Below are 21997 nucleotides of genomic sequence, written 5' to 3' on the forward strand. Positions count from 1 at the left end.
GATGCTCTTATAAAATTCATAGAGGGCTCATTTGATTGGAAATTGAAAGTGGTAATTCATTTTTTAAGAGACAAAAGTGATTGGAGGGCAGCTAGCCTTTTCTCCCCTCCATTTATTTATTCCCCAGAGGTACTTAATATAGAAGGGGTCGTAGTAAAAACTTCAAAGGGGCTCATTCGATTGGAAATCGAGAGTTCTAGTGCCCTTATTAAGAGTCAAAAGTGATCAGAAGCCAACTGGCCCCCAAGCCCCTTTTCCCCAAATACATCTGATAAAACATTTGAGGTAGCCATTTTGTTAAAAATAGTTCAAAGATCATGTAACAAAAACTCCTTTACGTATAGTCATTTTGTTAAAAATAGTTAAAAGGTCAGATAAGAAAACTCCTGTGTCGACACCCCCCCCCCAGGGCCGGCGTTGTAAGTATTGCTCTGGGGGCATATATGGTTCTTATGGAAGGTATGCTTGTATAAACTTCAAAGAGGGTTCCTTTGAATGGAAATTAAAAGTTGTAGTTCATTTTCTCAGAGTGAAAAAAGATCGGAGGGTAACTAACCCCTCCTGCCCTCCACGCCTTTGGGCGTATCGGAGGGATAAACCCATTTAGTAAAAATTTCAGAGGATAATTTTGTAAAAAATAATTCACCTACCAGATGTTAAAACTCCAAGGTCTACACAACCCCCCAGAGTCCAGTGATAGTCATTGTAAGCTCCGCTCTGGAGATATATACGGTTCTTATAGAAGGGATACTCGTATAAACTTCAGAGAGGGCTCATTTGATTGAAAATAGAAAGTTCTAGTTCACTTCTAAAGAGTCAGAAGAGACCGAAGCTTAAACTAGTCCCCCCACGCCCTTTTACCCCAAACCGATCCGATAAAAATTTCGAGATAAGAGATTTTGTTAAAAATTGTTCAACTCCGAGGTTGACACCCATTTTTTCACTTTGGTATTGTTACTTTGATATCAGTTTTGATACTTTGATGAATGTTTGGTTTTTTTTTAAGTTTGATTTTGAAATAAGGAATTTTTAAAAACTTAAATTTTTTTCAATCAAAAACGAAAAAAAATTTAAATGCTTAAAAATAAATATGAAAATCAAGCTTAAAACGAAAAAAATATTTTCCTATTGAAGTATAAATGAAATTTAAAACGAACAGAAATTAAGTAAACAATCAATGCAAACAAACATACAATAGATATTAACGTAAATTAATAAATAAATCTTAAAACGAGTGAAACTTGAACTGGATATGAAAATCAAGCTTGAAACGAACAAAAATCCCCACAAACAAGAGTTTGGGTATGACCTCCTTCTCTCACTATAAAAGTCTAAAATCTACTACGTCATTGGCGCTTTACTGAATACTATATGCGTCTTGAACAGTCTTGGAAAGCATAAGCAACATCAAATTGAATATTTGATGTATAATTATATTAATTGTTGAAAGATCCATCAGTTCAAGAATTTATTTCACTGTAATTGTATTTTTATCTTCATTGCTGTAAGAACTGGAAAAGAAAATATGTGTAATATAATCCGTTTTCTGTTAAGCGCCAATGAAGCAGAAGGCTTTTGGTTTTCATTTACAGTTAGGAAAGGATGCAGTATCCAAACACTTGTTTGTAGGGAAACTATATTCGTCATTAACAACTTTAAAAAGAGCTAATAAATTAAACTGAATATTTTATGTACAATGATATTAATTGCTGAAAGCTCATCAGTTCAAAATGTTACTATAATTTTAATGTGTATTTTCAATGTTAAATACAAAAGAAAGTATTTGTCATAAAATTGGTTTTCAGTAAAGCGCCAATGACGCAGTCAGTTTTACCCAAACTCTTGTTTGTGGTGATTTTTGTTCGTTTCAAGCTTGATTTACATATTCAATTCAAGTTTCACTAGTTTTAAGATTTATTTATTAATTTACATTTATATCTATTGTATGTTTGTTTGCATTGATTGTTTACTTAATTTCTGTTCGTTTTAAGTTTCATTTATACTTCAATAGGAAAATATAATTTTTTTATTTTAAGCTTGATGTTCATATTCAGTCTAAGCATTACTCGCTTTAAGTTCTATTTATTCATTTATATTATTACTTGTTGTATGTTTTTGCTACGATTGTTTATTTAATTTCTGTTCGTTTTGGGTTTCATTTATTCTTTAACATTAATTTCTGGTCGTTCTTTTAAAAGGTATTTGTATCTGCTGAGCTTAAGTTTAAAATCGCCTTTACTTTTCTTTGAAAAACTCACTTTTCAGAATTTTTTTTTTTTAATTAATATGTAAACAATTGGCAAAGTTCATAACTTCCAGCCCTTCCTCCGGGAACTGTGGGGGATAGTCATCTTCAAAGACATATTAATTAGATTTTTGACTATGCTGAACAAAATGGCTATCTCAAAATTTTGATTGGGTGACTTCGAGAAAAAAATGAGCGTGAGAGGGGGCCAAGTTGCCCTCCAATTTTTTTGGTCGCTTAAAAAGGGCTCTAGAAATTTTAATTTTCATTTGAATGAGCCCTTTTACGATATTCTAGGACAACTGGATCGATACGATCACCCCTGAAAAAAAAAAAAAAAAAAAAAAAAAAAAAAAAAAAAAAAAACGCATCCGTGATCTTTCTTCTGACAAAAAATACAAAATTCCACATTTTTGCAGATAGGAGCTTGAAACTTCCGCAGTAAGGTTTTCTGATACGCTGAATCCGATGGTGTGATTTTGATTAGTTCTATGACTTTTTGGGGGTGGTTCCCCCTTTTTTCGAAAATAAGGCAAATTTTCTCAGGCGCGTTACTTTTGATGGGTAAAACTAAACTTAATGAAATATATTACATATTTGAAATCAACATAAAATATGATTCTATTGATGTATCTATGAGTATCAAAATTCCAGTCTTTAGAGTTTCGGTTACTATTGAGCCGGGTCACTCCTTACTTACAGTTCATTACCACAAACTGTTTGATGACTTTTTACATGCGTCCGACGCAGTTTTTCATGCCGCGTCTTCTAGTGGCAACAAAAATATTCTATCTTAAATACTTTTGTGGCAAAAAAAGAAAAACACCTCGTAATATCTTGGATAACTTTAATCCGTAAATACAAATCGTGTGCAGATAGACTTCATAAGCCTTTATTTATAAATGGTGCAAGCTTGGGACTATCTGCCTGCATCAATTTATACGTGGTGTGCTTTTGGTCGAGTCCTCTCTTTGGCTTTTAATACGAGTTGTGCCGGCAATCTTATCATATAGTTTCATCAGCATCATCATTGTTTACAAGAAGATATTTTGATTTTACAATGAATAAGAGAGGATATTTGCATTATGGTAAAAAAATAGTGATAGCTGCACTTAGGAATAAACAAAAGGTTTGATAATAGATTTACAAGTTAAGAAAAGATCTCACTGAATTGCTGATTTCACTACAATTTCTTGAAAACCAGTGTAGATACTTACTAAAGGTAAGTTCAGCCGAATGGGAAAACAAATAGGGAAAACGATAAGGAAGAACGGGAGTGTTCGAACGCTCAATCCCTTATGGAAGGAAGCAAATATTTCAAATTCAGAAAGCATGAGTGACTCGGACTCAGAAACCTTAGGCTTGGCAGCATTTTCGGTTGCTGTAGCTAGCTTCAGTTGGCTAAAATCTCAGGAATCAGTTAGGAAAAAAAAAATTAGGCTGTACTTTGCAGATGATTTATCCTAGACATATCGGTACTTTCGCATTATCAAGGCCTCTCGGCTTAATCACTATAGAGTAGGCAATGATAAAACCCGGTTTTACATGATAGCCGCTGTAGACTAGGCAATGAATAGCGTGGTTTGCATTGCGCATAAGATATTAAACTGTGGTTTTTTGGATTTTAGGGAGGGAGAAAGGTACCTAGGTTAGGTTACGTCTTTAATTTATGCAATGTTTTACCCCCCCCCCTAATGTGCAAATATATAGCCCAAATTTGTTTCTGAACTATTATATATTCATCCTATTTCATTAGCATTAACCAAACTTGCATTTTTCGAGAGGCACTGATAATGCGAAAGTACCGACATGTCCTACTGAATTTGAATTTTGCGCTTCAAAATTCCCGTGAATCCCATTCGGCTCGCAGGGAAAAGTTGAAAATAAATCCAACAGAAAAATGAAACGGGAAAACGATGGCTCCTGAAAGGAATTCGCATAGGGAATGATGGGAATCCCATTCGTCTGAACTTACCTCCTCTGTTTAAGGAGTCTAGCACACTGGCTGTTTTATTTCTTGGTGCAACAACGTAGAAGCCAGGTAGAATAGGACAAGATATTTATTTCATAATGTCTATCACAAGCCTCGAAGGACCGAATTCACCTTTCAGAGTCATAAAACCAAAAAATAAAAAAAAACACAACAACTAAAAAAAAACCGGCAAACCAATGCCAAAAACGATAATACAAGAATGGCAAAACCATTCATTAGTAAAAAAATTAAGCGGCAAAATGTTAGAAACTGAAAAAGCTAAAAAAGAGTGAAACGAAATTAGCGTTAAAATGGTTTAAAAGATAACATATAAAAAGGGGGAGGAAACAAAAAATCGAACGAACATAAAACTTGGGTATCACTAGTACCAAAAAAAGGGAAAACTAGCGGTTTATTTTATCCGTAATGAAGGATACAATGTTTTTTTTTCATACCTGAAGGTCAAGCAACGGATAGGGGACAAGATAGGAACGGGTTCAGAAACAGCACATGGCAGGCGGTGTCTGAATGGGGAATGTCTTTCTGGGAAAATGTTTGCCCCTGCGACGGTTTATTACAGCATTTTTTGTAAAACGAAGGCACAACGTTCCTCTCCTGTGCTCAAGAGTTTCCAGCTTGTCTTTTTGTAGAAGGAGCGAGTATGGTACATTACCTTCATTAAAAATTATTCTCAAGGCTCTTTTTTGAATGTATTCAATTTTTCTGATTCATCACGGGAGATGCCAAACAGGACAAGCATATTCAAGATGCGGGCGGACAAAGGAAGCATAAATCCTTAAGGAATGGGATGGGGGACATTAAATTTATTCAATAGTTTAAGGAGAGACATGGACGCATTAGCTCTATGGACAATATCTTTAACGAGGATATCCTTTAAATTAGAGGAAATTGTAACACCAAGTAATTTAAAGGAAGAAACAGAAATATTTGGAGGGATAAGGTTGAGGAAAAAGGTTGTTGTTTCAAGGAAACATATTGGCATTATCATAGATTTAGAGGGGCTAACTCACATGTCTAAATCTGCAGCATCATTTGCAATATCATTGAGGATGCTCATAGGGCTGCTTACTATGTTTCTGTAGCAGGTTTCAACAATCGTTAGCTCATCCACAAATTTCCATCTGTCGGGAAATCCCTTAGCAAGGCTATTTATTATAACAGAAAACAGGAGGGTGCTAGACGTTTGTGTACCATGCCCTGTTTCTTAATCATGATGCATGAACGTCTAGTACCCAATCAAGGTTCTCAAGGCAGGCTCCAGCCAGTCAGGAACACAGCATTTTTCCTATCTTCAAAAAGATTTAAGAGTTTCGTTTAATATGGCAGTAATTCAAAAGGAATTGTACTAAGTAAAGCAAGATTATGATTTCCATCTCAAAAAGATGCTGGAGTTTTGTTTAATATGGCGGTAATTCAAAATTGAATCGTCAAGTGAGATGATTTCAATCTCACTTGACTTAATGACAATTCAATTATGAGGCCGGTGAAGGTTACACTACCCAACTACTCTGAGAACTAGGACTCTTCTGTTTTACAACATCCGTTTTGCTAATATTATGTTACCCCTCTACAGATACTGAAACCCCCTGACAGGTTACTTGGGAAGAGTTCAGACCCTAGAACTTAATATGCTACGCCTATCAATGAGAGGGTCTCAGTATGTATACATGGTTTGTTGTTGAAAGTGGTGTTCCATTACACTGTTTGTATGGACACCTATTTATTTTTTTTTTTACCAGTTTGTGATTTCTCAAACCAATGGATTTTGAGCATTTTCAGATGGAGAAAGGTGGACATTTAAGCGAGAACTTGGAAACACCAGGACACTTCAGCCAAATGTCAGCTTGGGTCACTAATTCCCCCTGAAAACAGTTCCAGTCTTTCAGGACCAGAACCCTGAAAATAAATCAAGGACTGCAGAACACTCCAGCAGAGTGGCAGAATAGGTTGCAAACTCTCCATTGAAAACATTTCCAGTTCAGGAACAATAGGAAGATTCTGTACCCTTCATACTTTTAATCAGATTTGCATGTGACAGAGCCAGCCCTCAACCAGTAGAGGTCAGAGAAGAAAGAAGCGAGAGTGAGGTTACAGCAGATGAATCTTTGGTTTTTGCTAAGCTTGCACCCCTTCTTCCAGATAGCAGATTACAGAAGTTTGTGTTGATCTTTAGCTGCCAGAGCAAACCGATGAAGCTTTTAATGAAGCAGAGTTAGTAAATACTGAACTGAGTGGACAGTCCGTTTTATATACTGATCTGAATTCAAGAAATGAACAGGAATATCAAATGAATCAAGACAAAAGTGTTGCTGGAGAATCTCCTCTGGCTGAATCAGCGGATATATGTGGTGCTATTTTATCACCAAATATACCTGCCCACGAAAATGTAAACGCATTAGTCCAGGACAGAAGTCTAGGAGATATTCCAGAAAACAATTTGGACGCGGAAACAGAAAGCTCAGTGATAAATAGTATTGCATCATCTAGAAAAAGCAGGAACAAAGACAGATCAAAGCCAGGGGAAAACCGATTGGAAACTTATTATGCTAGATGCCAAGGGACGAAATACGAAGGAAGAAAAGTAGAGAACCGGAAATATGGTGAACGGGAAGCTACTAAAGATTTAAAGCCTGAACGGAAAATTGGCCCTCAATGCAAACATTGTAATGTCGATGCTAAGAAGGTCAGAGTTTTTGAATGTTTAATCATTCCTGAAAGTGAGAGGCAGTTTGTTTGGTAGCTTTTGGAAAAAAATGTCCTGAGAACAAAAGAAGGTCTACATAGCTACACTTGTCACTTACGACGACTGTGAGAAACTCAAGGGGGCTAATCTTAGCCCTTCTAGGAGAAAAGGGACCCTGAAATACAATTTGAGAACGCCAGAAGGGATTTTAAGAGTTTGCAAGCAAATATTTTTGAGTACGTTTGGTATTGGCGAATGGCAAGTGAAGAACTGGTTTGAACAGGCAGCAAAGGACGGCATACATCCATCACAAAATCTAGACCACCCAGAAACCTCAATTCAATTGGATACTAGGAAATAACTTAGCTTTGCAGAAAGAAAGCAAAGTGCAGAGAAGTTTTTGGATGATCTTCCAAAGCTCCCATATCACTACTGTAGAGCCTGGGACAAGAAAAAGTATTTTGAGCATCCTTTTGGAACTGTTAAAGAGGTGTTTTATGTTTACAGGGAGAAAATAGGAAGGGAAAGGGTGATATTGCTAGCTATGACTTTTTTAAAACAACTATTGAAAGAGAAAGACACTGGGATTTTCAAGCCAAAGAAGGACCAGCGTGACAGATGCATAGCATTTAAATTGAAGAATCGTGCCGAAGAGGAGTATTCTGAGCACAGATTAAAGAAAGAAGAAGGTAGGATTGAGAAAAATAGTAACAAGGACAAAGCCAAAGGGAGCTCAGGGGTGCTTGTGGTGACGACTCATAAACTTGAATCTACGTTGCTTTGGCCGAACATAAAAACTTCGTCTCTCTACTACAAACGGAGGCTCGTTGTATATAATTGGACATCTTACGATCTTGTAAGTTTGTACGCATTGAATATAGTGTAGAATGAGACTGAAGGGCAGTTGAATACATCCGAATTTGTTTCCTGTGTTATTGACGGGTTGGAAGACCTGTTACGGTCATAACCAAACGCTGAGAGAATAATTATTTGGAGAGATGCATGTTCATATCAGAACAGGAACTGAATTCTTTCTAATACACTTGCCCATTTCGCTTCTATACATGGAGTGACAGTAATGCAGAAGTATCTGGAAAAAGGGCACACTCAAATGGAGTGTGACAGTGTCCACCAGAAAATTGAAACCTGATGCAAAGATTGAGACATTTACATTCCAAGTATGTATGCATCTGAGATGAAGAATGTAAGGCGCAATCCTTACCCTTATCAAGTAAAGCAGGTGAATCATACTTTTTTTCAAGGACTACATAGGATTGAAGTATTACCCTAATAATAAATCTTGATGTGAAAATGGGAACCCGACAATCACCGTGATTGTTGCTTATAAATGCAGTCCCGATAGATCCGTTTATTACAAGCTCAGACATATGGATGAATGGATAATTCTGCCAAAACGGGCTGTGAAAGAACCAAAACTTTGAACACATCCACTTCACGAAGGAAGACTTAGCCTTGATGCATGTAAGGTAAACGACCTCACGGGATTGCTGGATGTGTTGCCACGAGATACTCATGCTTTCTACAAGAGTATCAAAGTTAAGTGATGCATTATGATTGTAAACCATTTTTGTTTTCTTAGCATAGCAGAGTGATTTTGTTTTAAATAAAAATAGCTGATTTTAAGTCTACTGCCTACACCCTATAGTGCTATTATACCTGAAACACCTCGTAAACAGATTTTTAACCCTTAAGAACTTGTGCAAACGTCGTAAAAATGTCTCTTTACCACGTTGAACTTGTGCACGCCACGTATATTTTGCATTTTTGAAGAAAGTCAGTTATCACACCTCGTATGAGCTGTTTATGCCTTTTCAAATTGATTATGGCAATTAAAATTAATATCTACATATAAAGGATTTTTTTCTGAGTCATGTGGATTTTATTGGTATTTTTATCTAAAAAATCGTACCAACAAATTAGTTTTTATCGTCTCCTGACGAGTTTAATTTTTCCGTCATACGAGGTGTGCGCGCAGCAGCCACGTTATACTAAACAAGGATTCTTCAGTACAGATTAAAAAAAAAATAACAGCTAATAAAACAATAGACCAAAAGTAAGTGACTAAGAAAAGATAGAATCTATAAGAAAAAAAAACAGAAAATTTTAAATATATACAAAAACCAAATGTATTATATCTACTCCCATCAAATATAAGCCACCATATATGAATTAAAATATAATCATTAGCATTATGCGCACAACACCATTATTTTTATCAGTATCCCCTTCAGCAAACAATAAAAGTTAAAGTCTTAATACCATCAGCCGTTCCTTTAGCATTGCTGATACGTCCTCTTGACAACCTGTATGGGCATATTATATTCCGATTTAGTTCAATACAGTTTTAATATTCCCCAAGTTTTTCCCCTTAATGCCCTTAGCTTTAGGTGCAGTAGTAGTAGCAGCAGTAGAAATAATAGTATTGCTTTTAGCTTTAATGGCAGAAGTAATAGCTGAAGTAGTAATAATAGTAATAGCAGTCTGAATTAGCGATAGGATGCAAATATTGTCTTTTGGAAAGTTCAACATTCCGTAAAACAGGTCCTGCATGTTTCAACTTTACACACCAAGCCTTTCCAAAGATATTACTGATACACCATTTTGATAATTTGCATACAGACGGCGTGCTGTGATTCAGTTCACCTTCCCCCTAAAAATTTCCGAAAAATTTCACCTTCATAACCTTAGAGTCATAGCTGTAAAAGTAGTCACATAATTAGCATTAATTGTATTGGCAATAGTACTAGTAGCAGCAGTAGCATTAGTGTATTGCCTTTTGGTCAGTTGATCATACCTCTAATCAAGTCCTGAAAGTTTCAACTTAATACAATCAGCCAATGCTGTTATCTCCTTTGAATAACCTGTGTATTTAAATGGTTCTTGAAATTTTCACTTGAACGCTCTTAGGCTTATAAGTAGTTGTTATAGAAGTAGTAGTAGTAAATGTAGCAGTTGTCGTAATATTAGGAGTAGCGTACACTTATTGCCTCTGGTCAATTGATCTTCCCCTTTAAGCATTTACTGAAAGTACCAACTTAATACTCAAATCCAATCCTGATGTACATTTTTTTACTGTGTGAATGCACATAGTGTCTATTGAATTAGTTCAAATTTTCCCCTGAATATTGTAAATGCAGTGGTGTGTTAGTAGTAGTAGCTGTATAATATTAGTAGTGCGCAAATCTTGTCCTTTTGGTCAATTGATCATCTCCCTATCATTTCCTGTAAGTTCCAAATTAATATACTCAGTCATTCCTGAGTTACGCCTTTTTGACAACCCGTATTCATATGACGTGTTTTGATTTAGCTCACTACTCCCCTCAAATTTTTCTGAAAGGCTCACCTGAATGCACTTTGTCTTTTTGGAAAGTAAAGCTCAAACATGTATACCTTTCTTAATATCATATATTATATGCAAACAATGAACCTATTGCCTAACTTACAACCCTTGCCCCAAAGGGCTGTGGCGGGGGGGGGGGGTTGACATACACTAAGGTATATATACTGGACCTTTCAACATTGCTGAAGAAAATAGGTGCCTCAAAATTTTGATTAAATGTTGGCTTATGGAAATAATTGCCGTGGGTGGTGGAGCCCTCAAATCCGCTTTGTTTCTTAAGATGGACACTATAACTTCCAATTTTCAATCAAATGAGCCCCATCCAAAGCTTATATGAACTACCATTCTTTAACAAATCAATCTGCTGCCAGGGCATATTTTACAACCCTTGCCATAGGGCTATGGTTGGTTGTGTCAACCCTAGAGTCAATGCCATATGTTCTTTGAACAAAATTGTTATCACACAATTTCGATCAGATACGTTTCGGAAAAAGAAGGCATCGAGAGGGATAGTTTCCCTTAATCACTTTTGGCACTTAAAAGGGAACTAGAAGTTTCAATTTCCAGGTAAATGAGCCTCCTCTCAAGCAAACACAAATACCCTTTCCATAACAACCTTATATGCCCCTAGGGCATAACTTACAACAATTGCCCACAGAGCCTGAGGGGTAATTTCAACCCCAAAGGCCTTGTTATATCATTTTCAGACTATTTTGAACACAATGGCTATCTCAAATTTCTATCGGATGCATTTGGGGAAAAAAAGGATGTGGGGAGAGGGGGGGGGGGCTTGTTGTCCTTTGATAAATTTAGACGCTTAAAAAGGCCAGTACTACTTCTGGTTTCCAATGAACCCCCTTCAAAGCTTATACAACCACACCTTCCATAAAAACCTTGTATGTTAATAACAGACAACTAATATAATTTATAACCCTTGCCCTGAGGGCTCTGGGGGATTGTAATCCTCAAATATATAATTAATGGACATTTCAACTACGCTAAACAAAATGGCTATTCCAAAAATTTTACTGCATATGTTTGGGGAAATGACGGGTGTACAATGACGGGGGGTGGTTACCCTCCAATCGCTTTTGACCATCAAAAAGGGCGTTAGGTCTTTCAATTTCAGTCGAATGAGTCCTATCGAAGTTTCTACAACAACTTCTATACAAAGTGCACTGGTCTAAACAAAATACAACAACAGCAACAAAAATTAAATAAATTACACACGTGGCCCTAAAGACTAGATTGATCATTTTCTGATTTCATTTTCATATACAAATTTCAACAAGAACAAGGACAAACCCAAACAAAAACTAGGCACTTATTTTTTGTAAATTCGGACAACCAGAACTAGACTATGGGTTTTAACCAGTCAGTGCCACAATCTTCCCTGGCCCATTCAACAAACCAGTTTTAAGCTGATCGAAAAACTAGAATTTTCGGCCGACTTTAAAGTAAAATAAACTAGAATAATGTGCCGCAATTTCATCAAAACATCTTTTTGTTGTCAAAAACCAAAACAGAACAAAATTTCTTTCCTAAGTTCTTATGTTAGACAATAAAGGTTTAGATGCTTTTGAACCTGATTGTATGGATAAACCAACATTCATCGTTTGTTTATATTCTGAATTGGTGTCCAGCAGACTTTATAATCAATTAAAAGAACGTCACCGAATTGGAAAACTCAATTAATGAGCAAACACCCCCCCCCCCACCCTCCCTGAGTATAAATCTTGGTGACTATTATGGTTTTTAAAATGAAGACATTAATAAAACGACTTTGCAGGGGTGTTAATTCAACCTGTCATACACATACAGATTTAATTGGAGAGAGGGGGGGAGAAGACATAGCCAAAAGAAGGAACAAGTTAAACCAAATGGGAAAATAAAACTCATTGAAGAAATTAACAAAAATATTCCACGAATTCATGAATCAAAAGGGTAGCAAAAATTCTGCAAAATATTATAAGAATTATAAAATGGACTTCAGCCTACAAAGTCCATTTTGGTGTTTACTCAAAAGGCATACACATACGGGATTTTGTTGTTTTTTTTGGGGGGGGGGGAAGTAATAGAATGAGGGAACAAACAAGTTAAAACAATAAGCAAAAGAGATATCACAGAAGAAATAAACAAAAACATTTAAAGAACCAATGAATTAACTAATGACCTAATAGAAATATAAAATAACCCCAAACAAAAAAAAAAGCAGAGGTATAATAGGGTTCAGCAAGACCACAGAAATTTCTATTGTACAATATGAACTACCACTTTTTCTAAGAATGGGTTGTTATATGATTATTAAGATTTAATTTAGAAGAATATCAAAACTTTGTTGCTTAATCAAATGGTTTGACAGAGTTTGCTCAGACCTCACATTTAAACGGTTTATTCCCAGTGTGTACTCTTTGGTGTGTAATCAAACTGCTTGAATCAGAAAAAATTTTCTCACAGACCTCACAGTTAAACGGTTTATCCGAAGCGTGTACTCTTTGGTGCGTAATCCAATTGCTTGACTTAGAAAAACTTTTCTCACATACATCACAATTAAACGGTTTCTCCCCAGTGTGTATTCTTTGGTGCTGAATCAAACTGCTTACCTCAGAAAATTTTTTTTCACATACATCACAATTAAAGGGTTTCTCGCCTGTGTGTACCCTTTTATGAACGTTCAAATTGCTTGACAAAGAAAATGTTTTAGCACAGACCACACATCTGAATGGTTTCTTACCAGTGTGCACTCTTTGGTGTGTTATCCAACTGATTGACCGAGAAAAAGTTTTCTCACAGACCTCACATTTAAACGGTTTCTCCCCAGTGTGTGCTCTTTGGTGCTTAATCAACTGGCTTGACCGAGAAAAAGTTTTCTCACAGACCTCACATTTAAACGGTTTCTCCCCAGTATGTACTGTTTGGTGCTGAATGAAAATGCTTGACTTAGAAAAGCTCTTGTCACATACATCACAAATATATTGCTTTATCTTTATATGTATTTTTTTCAGTCTTTTCAAGGTTTTGTGTTTTTTACTGCGCAAGGAACTATTCAAATACATCTTATGATTGTCCAAGTTTTTTGCTTCAGAATCCACTTCGAATGAATCAATAGCCTTCTCTGTCAGCATCTTCGCCTTCACGATCGGTTTTGGGCCAGAGACTTTTGGTTGATCCACACCATCAGAACTGCACATAGTAGAATGAATTATTTCTATTGTAAAAAATTGATTTTATTAAACTTAAATAAGATGAAAACGATTCAATAATAAGACATCATAGTAATTACAAATGAAAGGTCAACATTTTATAACTGTTACCTGTTTGGGACCTACACTGCCAACCACTTTCTAATGAAACAAAAATGAAAGAACACAACTTGAAATTAGTTTCACTTCATAGAAGAAATAGAATTGGAACTATAATATAAAAATTTTTTATAAGCTTTAAGAATTGAAAGTCATACCGGATAAAAATTTTTGATAAGTTTTAACGAATAATTTCCTTTTCTACCCCTGTCCTCTAGTTGAACTTTTATCAAACTTGAATCATAACTTCCTTTTGAAAACCAATTTAACAGCAACATTACAAAAATTAGGAAGGCCATTGTACCAATAAAATTGTAGACAGCAGAAAATAATTATGTAGTTCTAAAAATTAAGATCTACAGAGAAAAGTGGCCCCTTTTCCCCCTTTCACCGTGTTTTCTGAACAAACTGTTTTTACCTAATTGACATTCAGATTTAATTTTTAGCCAATAAATATTTTTTGTACACTGAAATGTTTCATTTTTATTTTTTTCACGTTAATGATTTTCACTAATTTAAAAATTCATTTAAATGAACAATTTTTTTTAGCATGGCTATCAGCATGATGATGGATGTCTAGAAGACCTTAAAATAAGCACAACTGCTCACAATCAAGTTCTAAGCACAGTCTAATAATACACACCAAACATGGCTTTAGAAAATAATCATATTTTCTTTAGATAGTGGTAAGTCCTTTGGTCTGTTTACTAAAAATATCTTTCTAGAACTATAACATTTTGATACTCAACTTATTTAAAATCACAATTTTAAGCTTTTGAAGCGGATCATTTAGATTCAACAAGTTTTCCAAAGTAACAACATTCTGTTTTAGTTTTGTCCGTCTAATTCATTCATTTTTATCCAAAAAAGTGTAAAACCTCTCATATCATTCCTACTTGATAAATTTGTAAGTCATAAAATTGTTGTTACAAGTATACACAATGTCTTTTAAGGATGTGAATTATTTTTTAAACAAATCAAAAAAAAGTCCGAGTGTCTAAACATTTGAGTGTCCAAATGTCCAAGCTGATGACGACAAAAAGTCAGTGCATTTGGAAATTCAACGCTTGTGAAACCCTTATGAAACCTGGTCAAAGGGTTCAAAATAAAAACCAATTGAACACTTTTCGGCCGTTTAAACACGTTTGAATCAGTTAAACACGACTGGACCGGTGAAACACGTTTGAACGAATTTTTTAATTTGCATAGAAACCACTTTGGCCCTTTGTTGGACCCTATTTTTGAGAACCAACAAATATGGTGTAATTTTATATTTAAAATTACACCAGGAGCATAATATGGTTTTACTTGGTTTTTTACACGATCGGATGGGATCGTGGCTCTTAAACTTAGTCTTTAGAACTAGCGGCTGAGCTTTGTTTATAAAGACAAGACTTTGTATGTCTTATAAAGCCAGCACTTGATATATTCTGCATTTCTCATTCGTAAAGCTCTTGATTGTCACGCACGACATTTTTGTAATTCTGGAATAATTTTTTTTTGCATTCTGGCGTAGCATATGCTTAAAATGCTTTTTAAAACAGACCGGACATTTTCCTGGCTTTTCATTATTTTGCTACCATAGCAATTGCAGACAATAAATGAAGCTTTGACATACAAAACCTTTACTTAAAAAACCTCAAAAACCTTTACATAAAAAAATTTAATGTGTTCAGTTTCACTGGAGCATTTCAAACACTGTAGTCTTTTTTTTTTAGAAAATGCCGGTGGCTAAACGAAGATTTTGTGGAAGAGGGTTACTAACCAAATTCCACAAACAAATTAAATGGTCTTCAGTTATGAATAAAACCCGAGTACTTTATATTACTTGCGCAAACTTTTATTATTATTTATTGTTTAACCTATTCTTTGCTTCTTAATTGTCATTTGCTAGTAAGGTGTCATGATTCTTTATCAAATTGCTCTATAACTAATTTCATTCTTCCGCAGGACATGAGAAATGACGTCCACCTTAAAAAATAAAATTAAGTAAAATATCAAAATTGTACAAATAATTGCAGACTTTTGGCACTAAGCCAAACTTACCAGTTTCTTCCGAATTCCCAATTTTTAAAATTAATTTCAATCTTTTTTTTACGAAAAAACGCACCCTGGGGGCCCATAATAAACACTAGGGCACCCTCTCCCGGGGGCCGTAAATGCAGGCGGAGGAGGAAGAAGACTCCTCTAATGTATACTCAGCAGGGCTCACTGGCGTAGGGACACGTCACGTGAGTTATATACCTTCTCCCAGCAATGGGTTTGCACGTTAACGCGGAACACCATCGTGGGAAGATCCTGAATAGGACACCAGCGGGAGAGCGTAAGATCCAGATCTATGGACAAAACCCTCTGCAGAGGACTGGGCCTTGCCCTGTCGGGTTACCCACAAGACTGGAGATCTTACGGTCCCACTTGAGGAGTGGCACCATTATATCCTAGTAAACGACAAAGCAATCGTACGAGATACAGATTAATGAATAATTGTTATGGGCTTTGTCTGTTTTGGTGTTTTTATTAGCAGTAGTAGTAGACTAATAGGCCTCTTTGACTTCTACTAAGTGGAGAATTTTTTTTTTTTAGAAAAACCCTGTTTTCGCCCCATTTTAAAGATGGTATCCTTTATCGAAACAGCCCTTAAAAACAAACATTTTGCTCCCTGGGGGGGAGGGGTGCACAATTCTCTTATTTAGCAATCCTGACAAGATCGTCAATATACCAACAATCCACACGGATTTCGGTTCGCGTAAAAATGGAGTTGAAATAAAGTAAAAATGAGTTATGGACTAGGCTACTATCTTCCAAGAAAAAAAGGAAGAAAAAGGACTAACTATGAGTTATATCAACGATGTTATATCCTATTTAGGTTGTTGTTTCGTTATGCAGACACACATTAATTCCTTTCCGCACCGGTATTTTCGGACTGAAAACCACTTCCAAATTAATTACTTACTATCTGTTGTATTCAGAGTTAACCTTACTGATTACGGTATTGTAAACCAAAGACCTATCCTTATACGGTATACCAGACAAGTAATGTCTTTATGACAATTACACTTTACACTTACACTTGTTTCGTATTAAATGTTGAGTTAAGAAGGGTTGTGTTCTATCCCCACTTATATGGCTCATTTTGATGGACTTCGTCTCAAGGAGCACAGGAAAAGTAATGAGAGAACACGGAATAAAATGGGGAAGCATAAGTTTCCAGTACATAGATTATGCTGATGATTTAAACATCCTAGATAAAAGTGTCAGCAAAATGAATGAACTTCTAGAGATTTTGCGAGTTCAGGGTGCTAGAATAGGTTTGAAAATTAATGTTAAGAAGACTAAGTCACTAAGGCTAAGAATTAAGTGAAAAAAGGTAATTTTGGGTAACGAAAAGATCGTTTAAGTAGACAGCTTCCCTTACCTTGGTAGTATTATTAGTGAAGACGGTGGGTGTCTTGAATATGTTAGAAGTAGAATAACCAAGGCTCATGGTGTTTTTTTTTTTCAAGTTGAAAAAAGTTGGAAGAATAGGAAGAAATGTCTTCGAACCAAGATTAGACTATTGGAAGCTATAATGATGACAATGGTCAAATATTGTTCCTAAGTATGGGCGCTCCAAAAACGGATGAAGATTTGCTAGATGTTTTCCAGAGAAATTGCCTACGGATTGTTTAGGGTACCCTACTGACTGACTATATTTCAAAAGATCTATGCGAAAAATGTGGTTCAATCCCGCTTCCTAGGGTTATAAGTGAGAGAAAGGTTGAAATAGCAAGGGCACGATCTGCGGATGAAGGATGACAGATTGCCAAATATTGTCCTTTTCAGTCAACCGTCTAGAGTTAAGCGGAAAGCAGCTCGTCCGCGGCTGCGGTAGGGGGACCTCATAAAGAAAAATTTAAGGGAAATGGGAACGTCCTGGGAAGGTGCAAAAAGGGAGGCTTAGAATAAAATTGGAATGGAGGAGCGTGAGTAGCTGTGTTGGCCTCACGCGTTTTGGTGCTTCGCTGAGTCAATAGTAGTAGTAGTATTTAACTCTGGAAAAGACTAATGAGCCATTTTACTTGCATCTGGTCTTTTGCAAAAATTCTGAATAACACTCCATTGGGCCTAGGGTTTATGTTCCCCTTCAGAGATATAATGCTGTGATAAGCCTAAAGATCTTACTTGCATATAGTGAACAAGACACTTGTATAGCGGGATTCATTTTTTTCGAATCTGTAAATTAATCAAGTCAGAAATACGAAAGTACTCAGAATTTTCAACAGAGTATAATTTAAACTTGCTTAAAAATGGGAAATTTTGCCTATATTTCATGTTTTCAAAGCGTATTTCACAATGAAAAATTCAAAATAAATTTCAAAAATATGCTTAGATGAATGGCTATAACTGACTCTCAACTATCAAGTGATATCATGACAGTCGACATTAACAAAGAAAACTTGTAGAGGAAACAAACTTTAATTATCCGTCTATGGGCTACAATCTACACAACCAATGCAGAAATATAACTCTGCTGTTTTCAAGAAGGAAGAGAAATGGGCGATGATGCCTTTTTTAATTAGATACTTTGCATTTAAACCTGACACCAGTTTTTATGGGCTTCGGGATCTTTCATTTTAGAATTCTCAAAAGGATGTTTAACAAATAATATATTATTGTTCTGCTGAATGTAAATAAAAACCATTGTTCTGAATCAGCTTTCATTTTGGCCTAAATCTAACATAAATGTCCACTTTGGCAACTAAATTCACTCGAAACGAAAGTCATGCTGCATAAATTTGAAATTTGTGCAGTATCAAAATGAAATTGCTGCACAAATCAAAAAGGAAATTGTTAAGTAACTAGTGTAAAAGGCAGTTAAGTTACTTTTAATGATGAGAGGCTCAGGAGGAAAAATGTCTCACAATTTTTTGTGCTTAATATTTGAGTTATAAAATTATAAAATAAAAGTATATAAAATTTGTCCTTTCTTTCATCTCTACAAGTTTTGGTAGGGTAATTTCTCACCAGGACTTTTTGACAACAAAGTTATTAACTCATGTTTTGACTCTGAAACTCTACCTCAAGTTCTTCTTTATTTAGTATGGTTACCGTATTTTAATTCTTCTAGTTGTTCAAATATTAACATTTTATTTTTTTATTTTGGAAATTTTTTATGTCGACTTTCAAAATTTCATTCTACGTCCTCAGTGATAAATCAATATGGTGTGAACAATCCCATCGTGATAATAAATAATGAGCAACAAAAAAATAATTTACTAGGGTCATCGATTTCCCATAATCCGACTCTGGAATTTCTTAAAATTTTGAAACTAAAATATTTTTTTTTTGTTGGTTGGTATTATTTTTACAATTTCTAATATTTCAGTTTATTTAGATTTGCTGCTTGTTTATGTTAAAATTAAAACATATGACAAAAGAAAAATCATTGAAGAAAGGAACAAAAACATTCCACGAATGAATGAATCAAAGGATAATCAAAAACGCTAGGCAAAATATTATAAGAAGAACAAAATGGACTTTACAGAAGTGTTTACTTAATAGGCGTACACAAACTGGTTTTTCTTGTTGTTGTTTTTTTTGGGGGGGGGAAGTCTGATACAAATAGAACGAACAAGTTAAAACAATAAGCAAAAGAGAAATCACTGAAGAAATAAAAAAAATATTCCAAGAAAAAATGAATTAATTAATGAACTGATAGAAATACAAAAGAAGAGAAAAGGAAAAAAGAACCAGAGGCGTAATAGGGTTCAGCAAGACCACAGTAATTGCTATTGTACAATATGAACTAGCACTTTTTCTAAGAATGGGTTGTTGTATGGTAATTTAGATTTCATTTATTAAATCTTTTGATTTATCTATTTAATTTATTAATTCACAAAGCCCGACTCTGGAATTTCTTAAATTTTTGAAACCAGAATATGTTTCCTTTAGTCGGTTTGTTTTATTTTTATAATTTCTAATGTTTATATTTTTTTATTTGCTGCTTGTTTACGTTAAAATTTAAGATGTTATCAATGAAATTTAATTTAGTTTTATTATTACAATTTAGGTTTGTGTATATTGGCCTGTATTTATATTTGTTTGCTGTTATGTATTTATATGGCCGGTTTGTTCGTTTTTGTTTATACTCTCCAATTTTGGAGGTTAATAAAATGATAGACTTTGAATTATGTTATGTTGTTTATATAGCTTGATATATTGTTGATGTTATGCTTGTAAAATTTACAAAAACTTTTATGTTTGACAAAATATTTCCATTTTCATAACCCTATTAGTTTCAAATATACTATACCTTCGTCATTGTTGTCCAGATTTTGGGAGTCCGATTCTGATGTTAAACTGGTTATTCTGGATGAAGCATCCACAGGTAGTTGATGCTCAGATGAATTAAAAATAGTAGTGTCTTTGATTGTTTCAGCTCCAATTGATAAAGTATCTCCAGCTTCAACAATAAAAATTCAAAATAAACAAAGAGAAAGAAAATCATAAAAGTAGGATTAAATATTATCAATAATTAACAAAAAATAATGAACCCTCGCAAAATAAAAAAACAGACAAGAGTGAAAAATCACACTAAACATCAGACCTGAAAAACTTTAAGCGTTATTATTTGATGGAGACTTGAGGATGGTGTGATACTTAATAAAAGGTAATTTGATTAATAGAAAACCAATTTCATGATTTAGCAATTTATTCACAAATTTCCATATCCAAATGATATCTAATTAATTTTTGGAAATAGAAATAACTAGAGCTAACCTATTTATACATACTGAAACTAGCCTTTGGGGACTGGAAAGGCATAATAGCAAATTATCAGCGCTTCTACCTTTGGCTTATTGAAAAAAAGGTTGTAGAGCTCTATAGTTTCACAAGCATCTATTGAGTTTACCATTTAATCATTGCTATTCTGTGATTTCCAGAGTGCTCTTGAAGAAATTTACTGAGGGGTTCTAGAACTATTCAGAACGCCCATATTCACAGTGGCGAAGGTACCGTTGCACTAATAATTCTGTTTTGGATATAAAGGAAAAAGTTTTCGCTTCTTCACACACAAATGCTCTTCCTTTCTGACTTACTCCTATAAATGCTGGACATTCTTTTGTAAGTAAACATTTCACCATTCAAACTTTTGTTTACTTGACTTTTGTTTAAATTGGGTTTTGCTAGAGCTGGAAATTTCTAAATATGGTAGCATAATTCCTTCTAAGATTTGCAAACACCATAAATACAGTGCTGATTTACGCAACAATTCTGTCTTTGTTTTTAAAAACAGAGGTCTATTTTATTGGAATGTTAGACACTGAGTGAATTGTTTTGTGTTTAACACTTAAATTGCTTTGATGGGTTTTTAAAAATTCAAAAGGCAAACTAAATCTTACTATAAACGTCTAGTAATGCTATTCACAAGCTTTATAGAATAATAATAATATATTTTCAGCTGGATATAAAACAATGGAGACAAAACAAGAGGAGTGAAAAAAAGAAACACCATCATCTACAAGTACAAAATATTTACACTAAAATACTTACTACTACAGTAAAAGACGACACTTATGTTCATATATTTTATTTTAGAAATGAAACAAGTTCTTCAAACAAAATTAGCAAATTTTTTATAAATTTAAAAAAAAATAATTCTTTTTTGGAAATAATGAAATTCCAGAATTTGCAGGAATCGTTGTACATAATCCATTGAGTAGGCTAGTTTCACGTTTTTTTTTTGTTTTCATTTCGTTTTGGCTTCAGCAGTTTCAAATCTTAAGATGACGAAGACCTAGAAAAGTCTAATTTGTTCTAGCTTTTCCCAATAAAATATTACCCAATATATTTGAATATGCAAAAACAAAATACTTGACATGTACCTTCATTGTCAAAACATGTGGAGCCCAGTTCCTGGGTGTCAGGTTCAAGTTTACATGGTCCTGAAAAGCAGGAAAAAGTACCTACAGGAGCATCTTCCCTTTTAAGAGACAAAATATGGATTGGAAAGTCAAAAATCTCTTCATGGTCAGCTGGCAAAGCCTCTTCAACTTCTGAAAGAAATTATAAATAAAAGGGACATCCTTCGCATTCTACAGAAAAGCTTACAAAACAAGCCCAAATTCTTCCCCCTTTTCAAAACAATGACTACAAGAATGAATAATGACCCTTATAAGGCCAGAAATCAAACTATGGCAAATTGCCAACACGAAATGTCTAGATTTAGAGTTGAAAAAGAGTCCTGAAAATGCTTAAACAGGTTATGTGGTTGATAAGCTAATGAGTTAGCTAGTCATCTAATAAAAAAAATAATAAACAATTGGTGGCAATGTTGCTTTTTCCTTTGAATGCTAGTCCTATTTTCCTTTAGTGTCAAACAACAAAATTTTTCAATTAATTCTATTTTTGCATTTTTCATTCATTTGTTTCA

The 21997-nt window shown here is 34.6% G+C and overlaps 1 protein-coding gene across 1 annotated transcript in view; it reads right to left on the reverse strand.

Moving 5' to 3' along the window:
- Positions 1 to 21997, reverse strand: part of LOC148943959 (uncharacterized) — a 101251-nt gene that overhangs the window by 75063 nt on the left and 4191 nt on the right. Inside the window, exons 2-4 of the mRNA XM_089101302.1 lie at positions 21450 to 21620; positions 19852 to 20026; positions 12658 to 13465 (exon numbers count right to left, since the gene is read on the reverse strand). Coding sequence (XP_088957428.1) covers positions 12658 to 13465; positions 19852 to 20026; positions 21450 to 21620 — 1154 coding nt within the window. The remainder of the gene's footprint in view (positions 1 to 12657; positions 13466 to 19851; positions 20027 to 21449; positions 21621 to 21997) is intronic.

The sequence above is a fragment of the Artemia sp. Qi Xiang Cuo genome, chromosome 15, assembly GCF_049724085.1.
Source record: "Artemia sp. Qi Xiang Cuo chromosome 15, ASM4972408v1, whole genome shotgun sequence".
Taxonomy (NCBI): Eukaryota; Metazoa; Arthropoda; class Branchiopoda; order Anostraca; family Artemiidae; genus Artemia; species Artemia sp. Qi Xiang Cuo.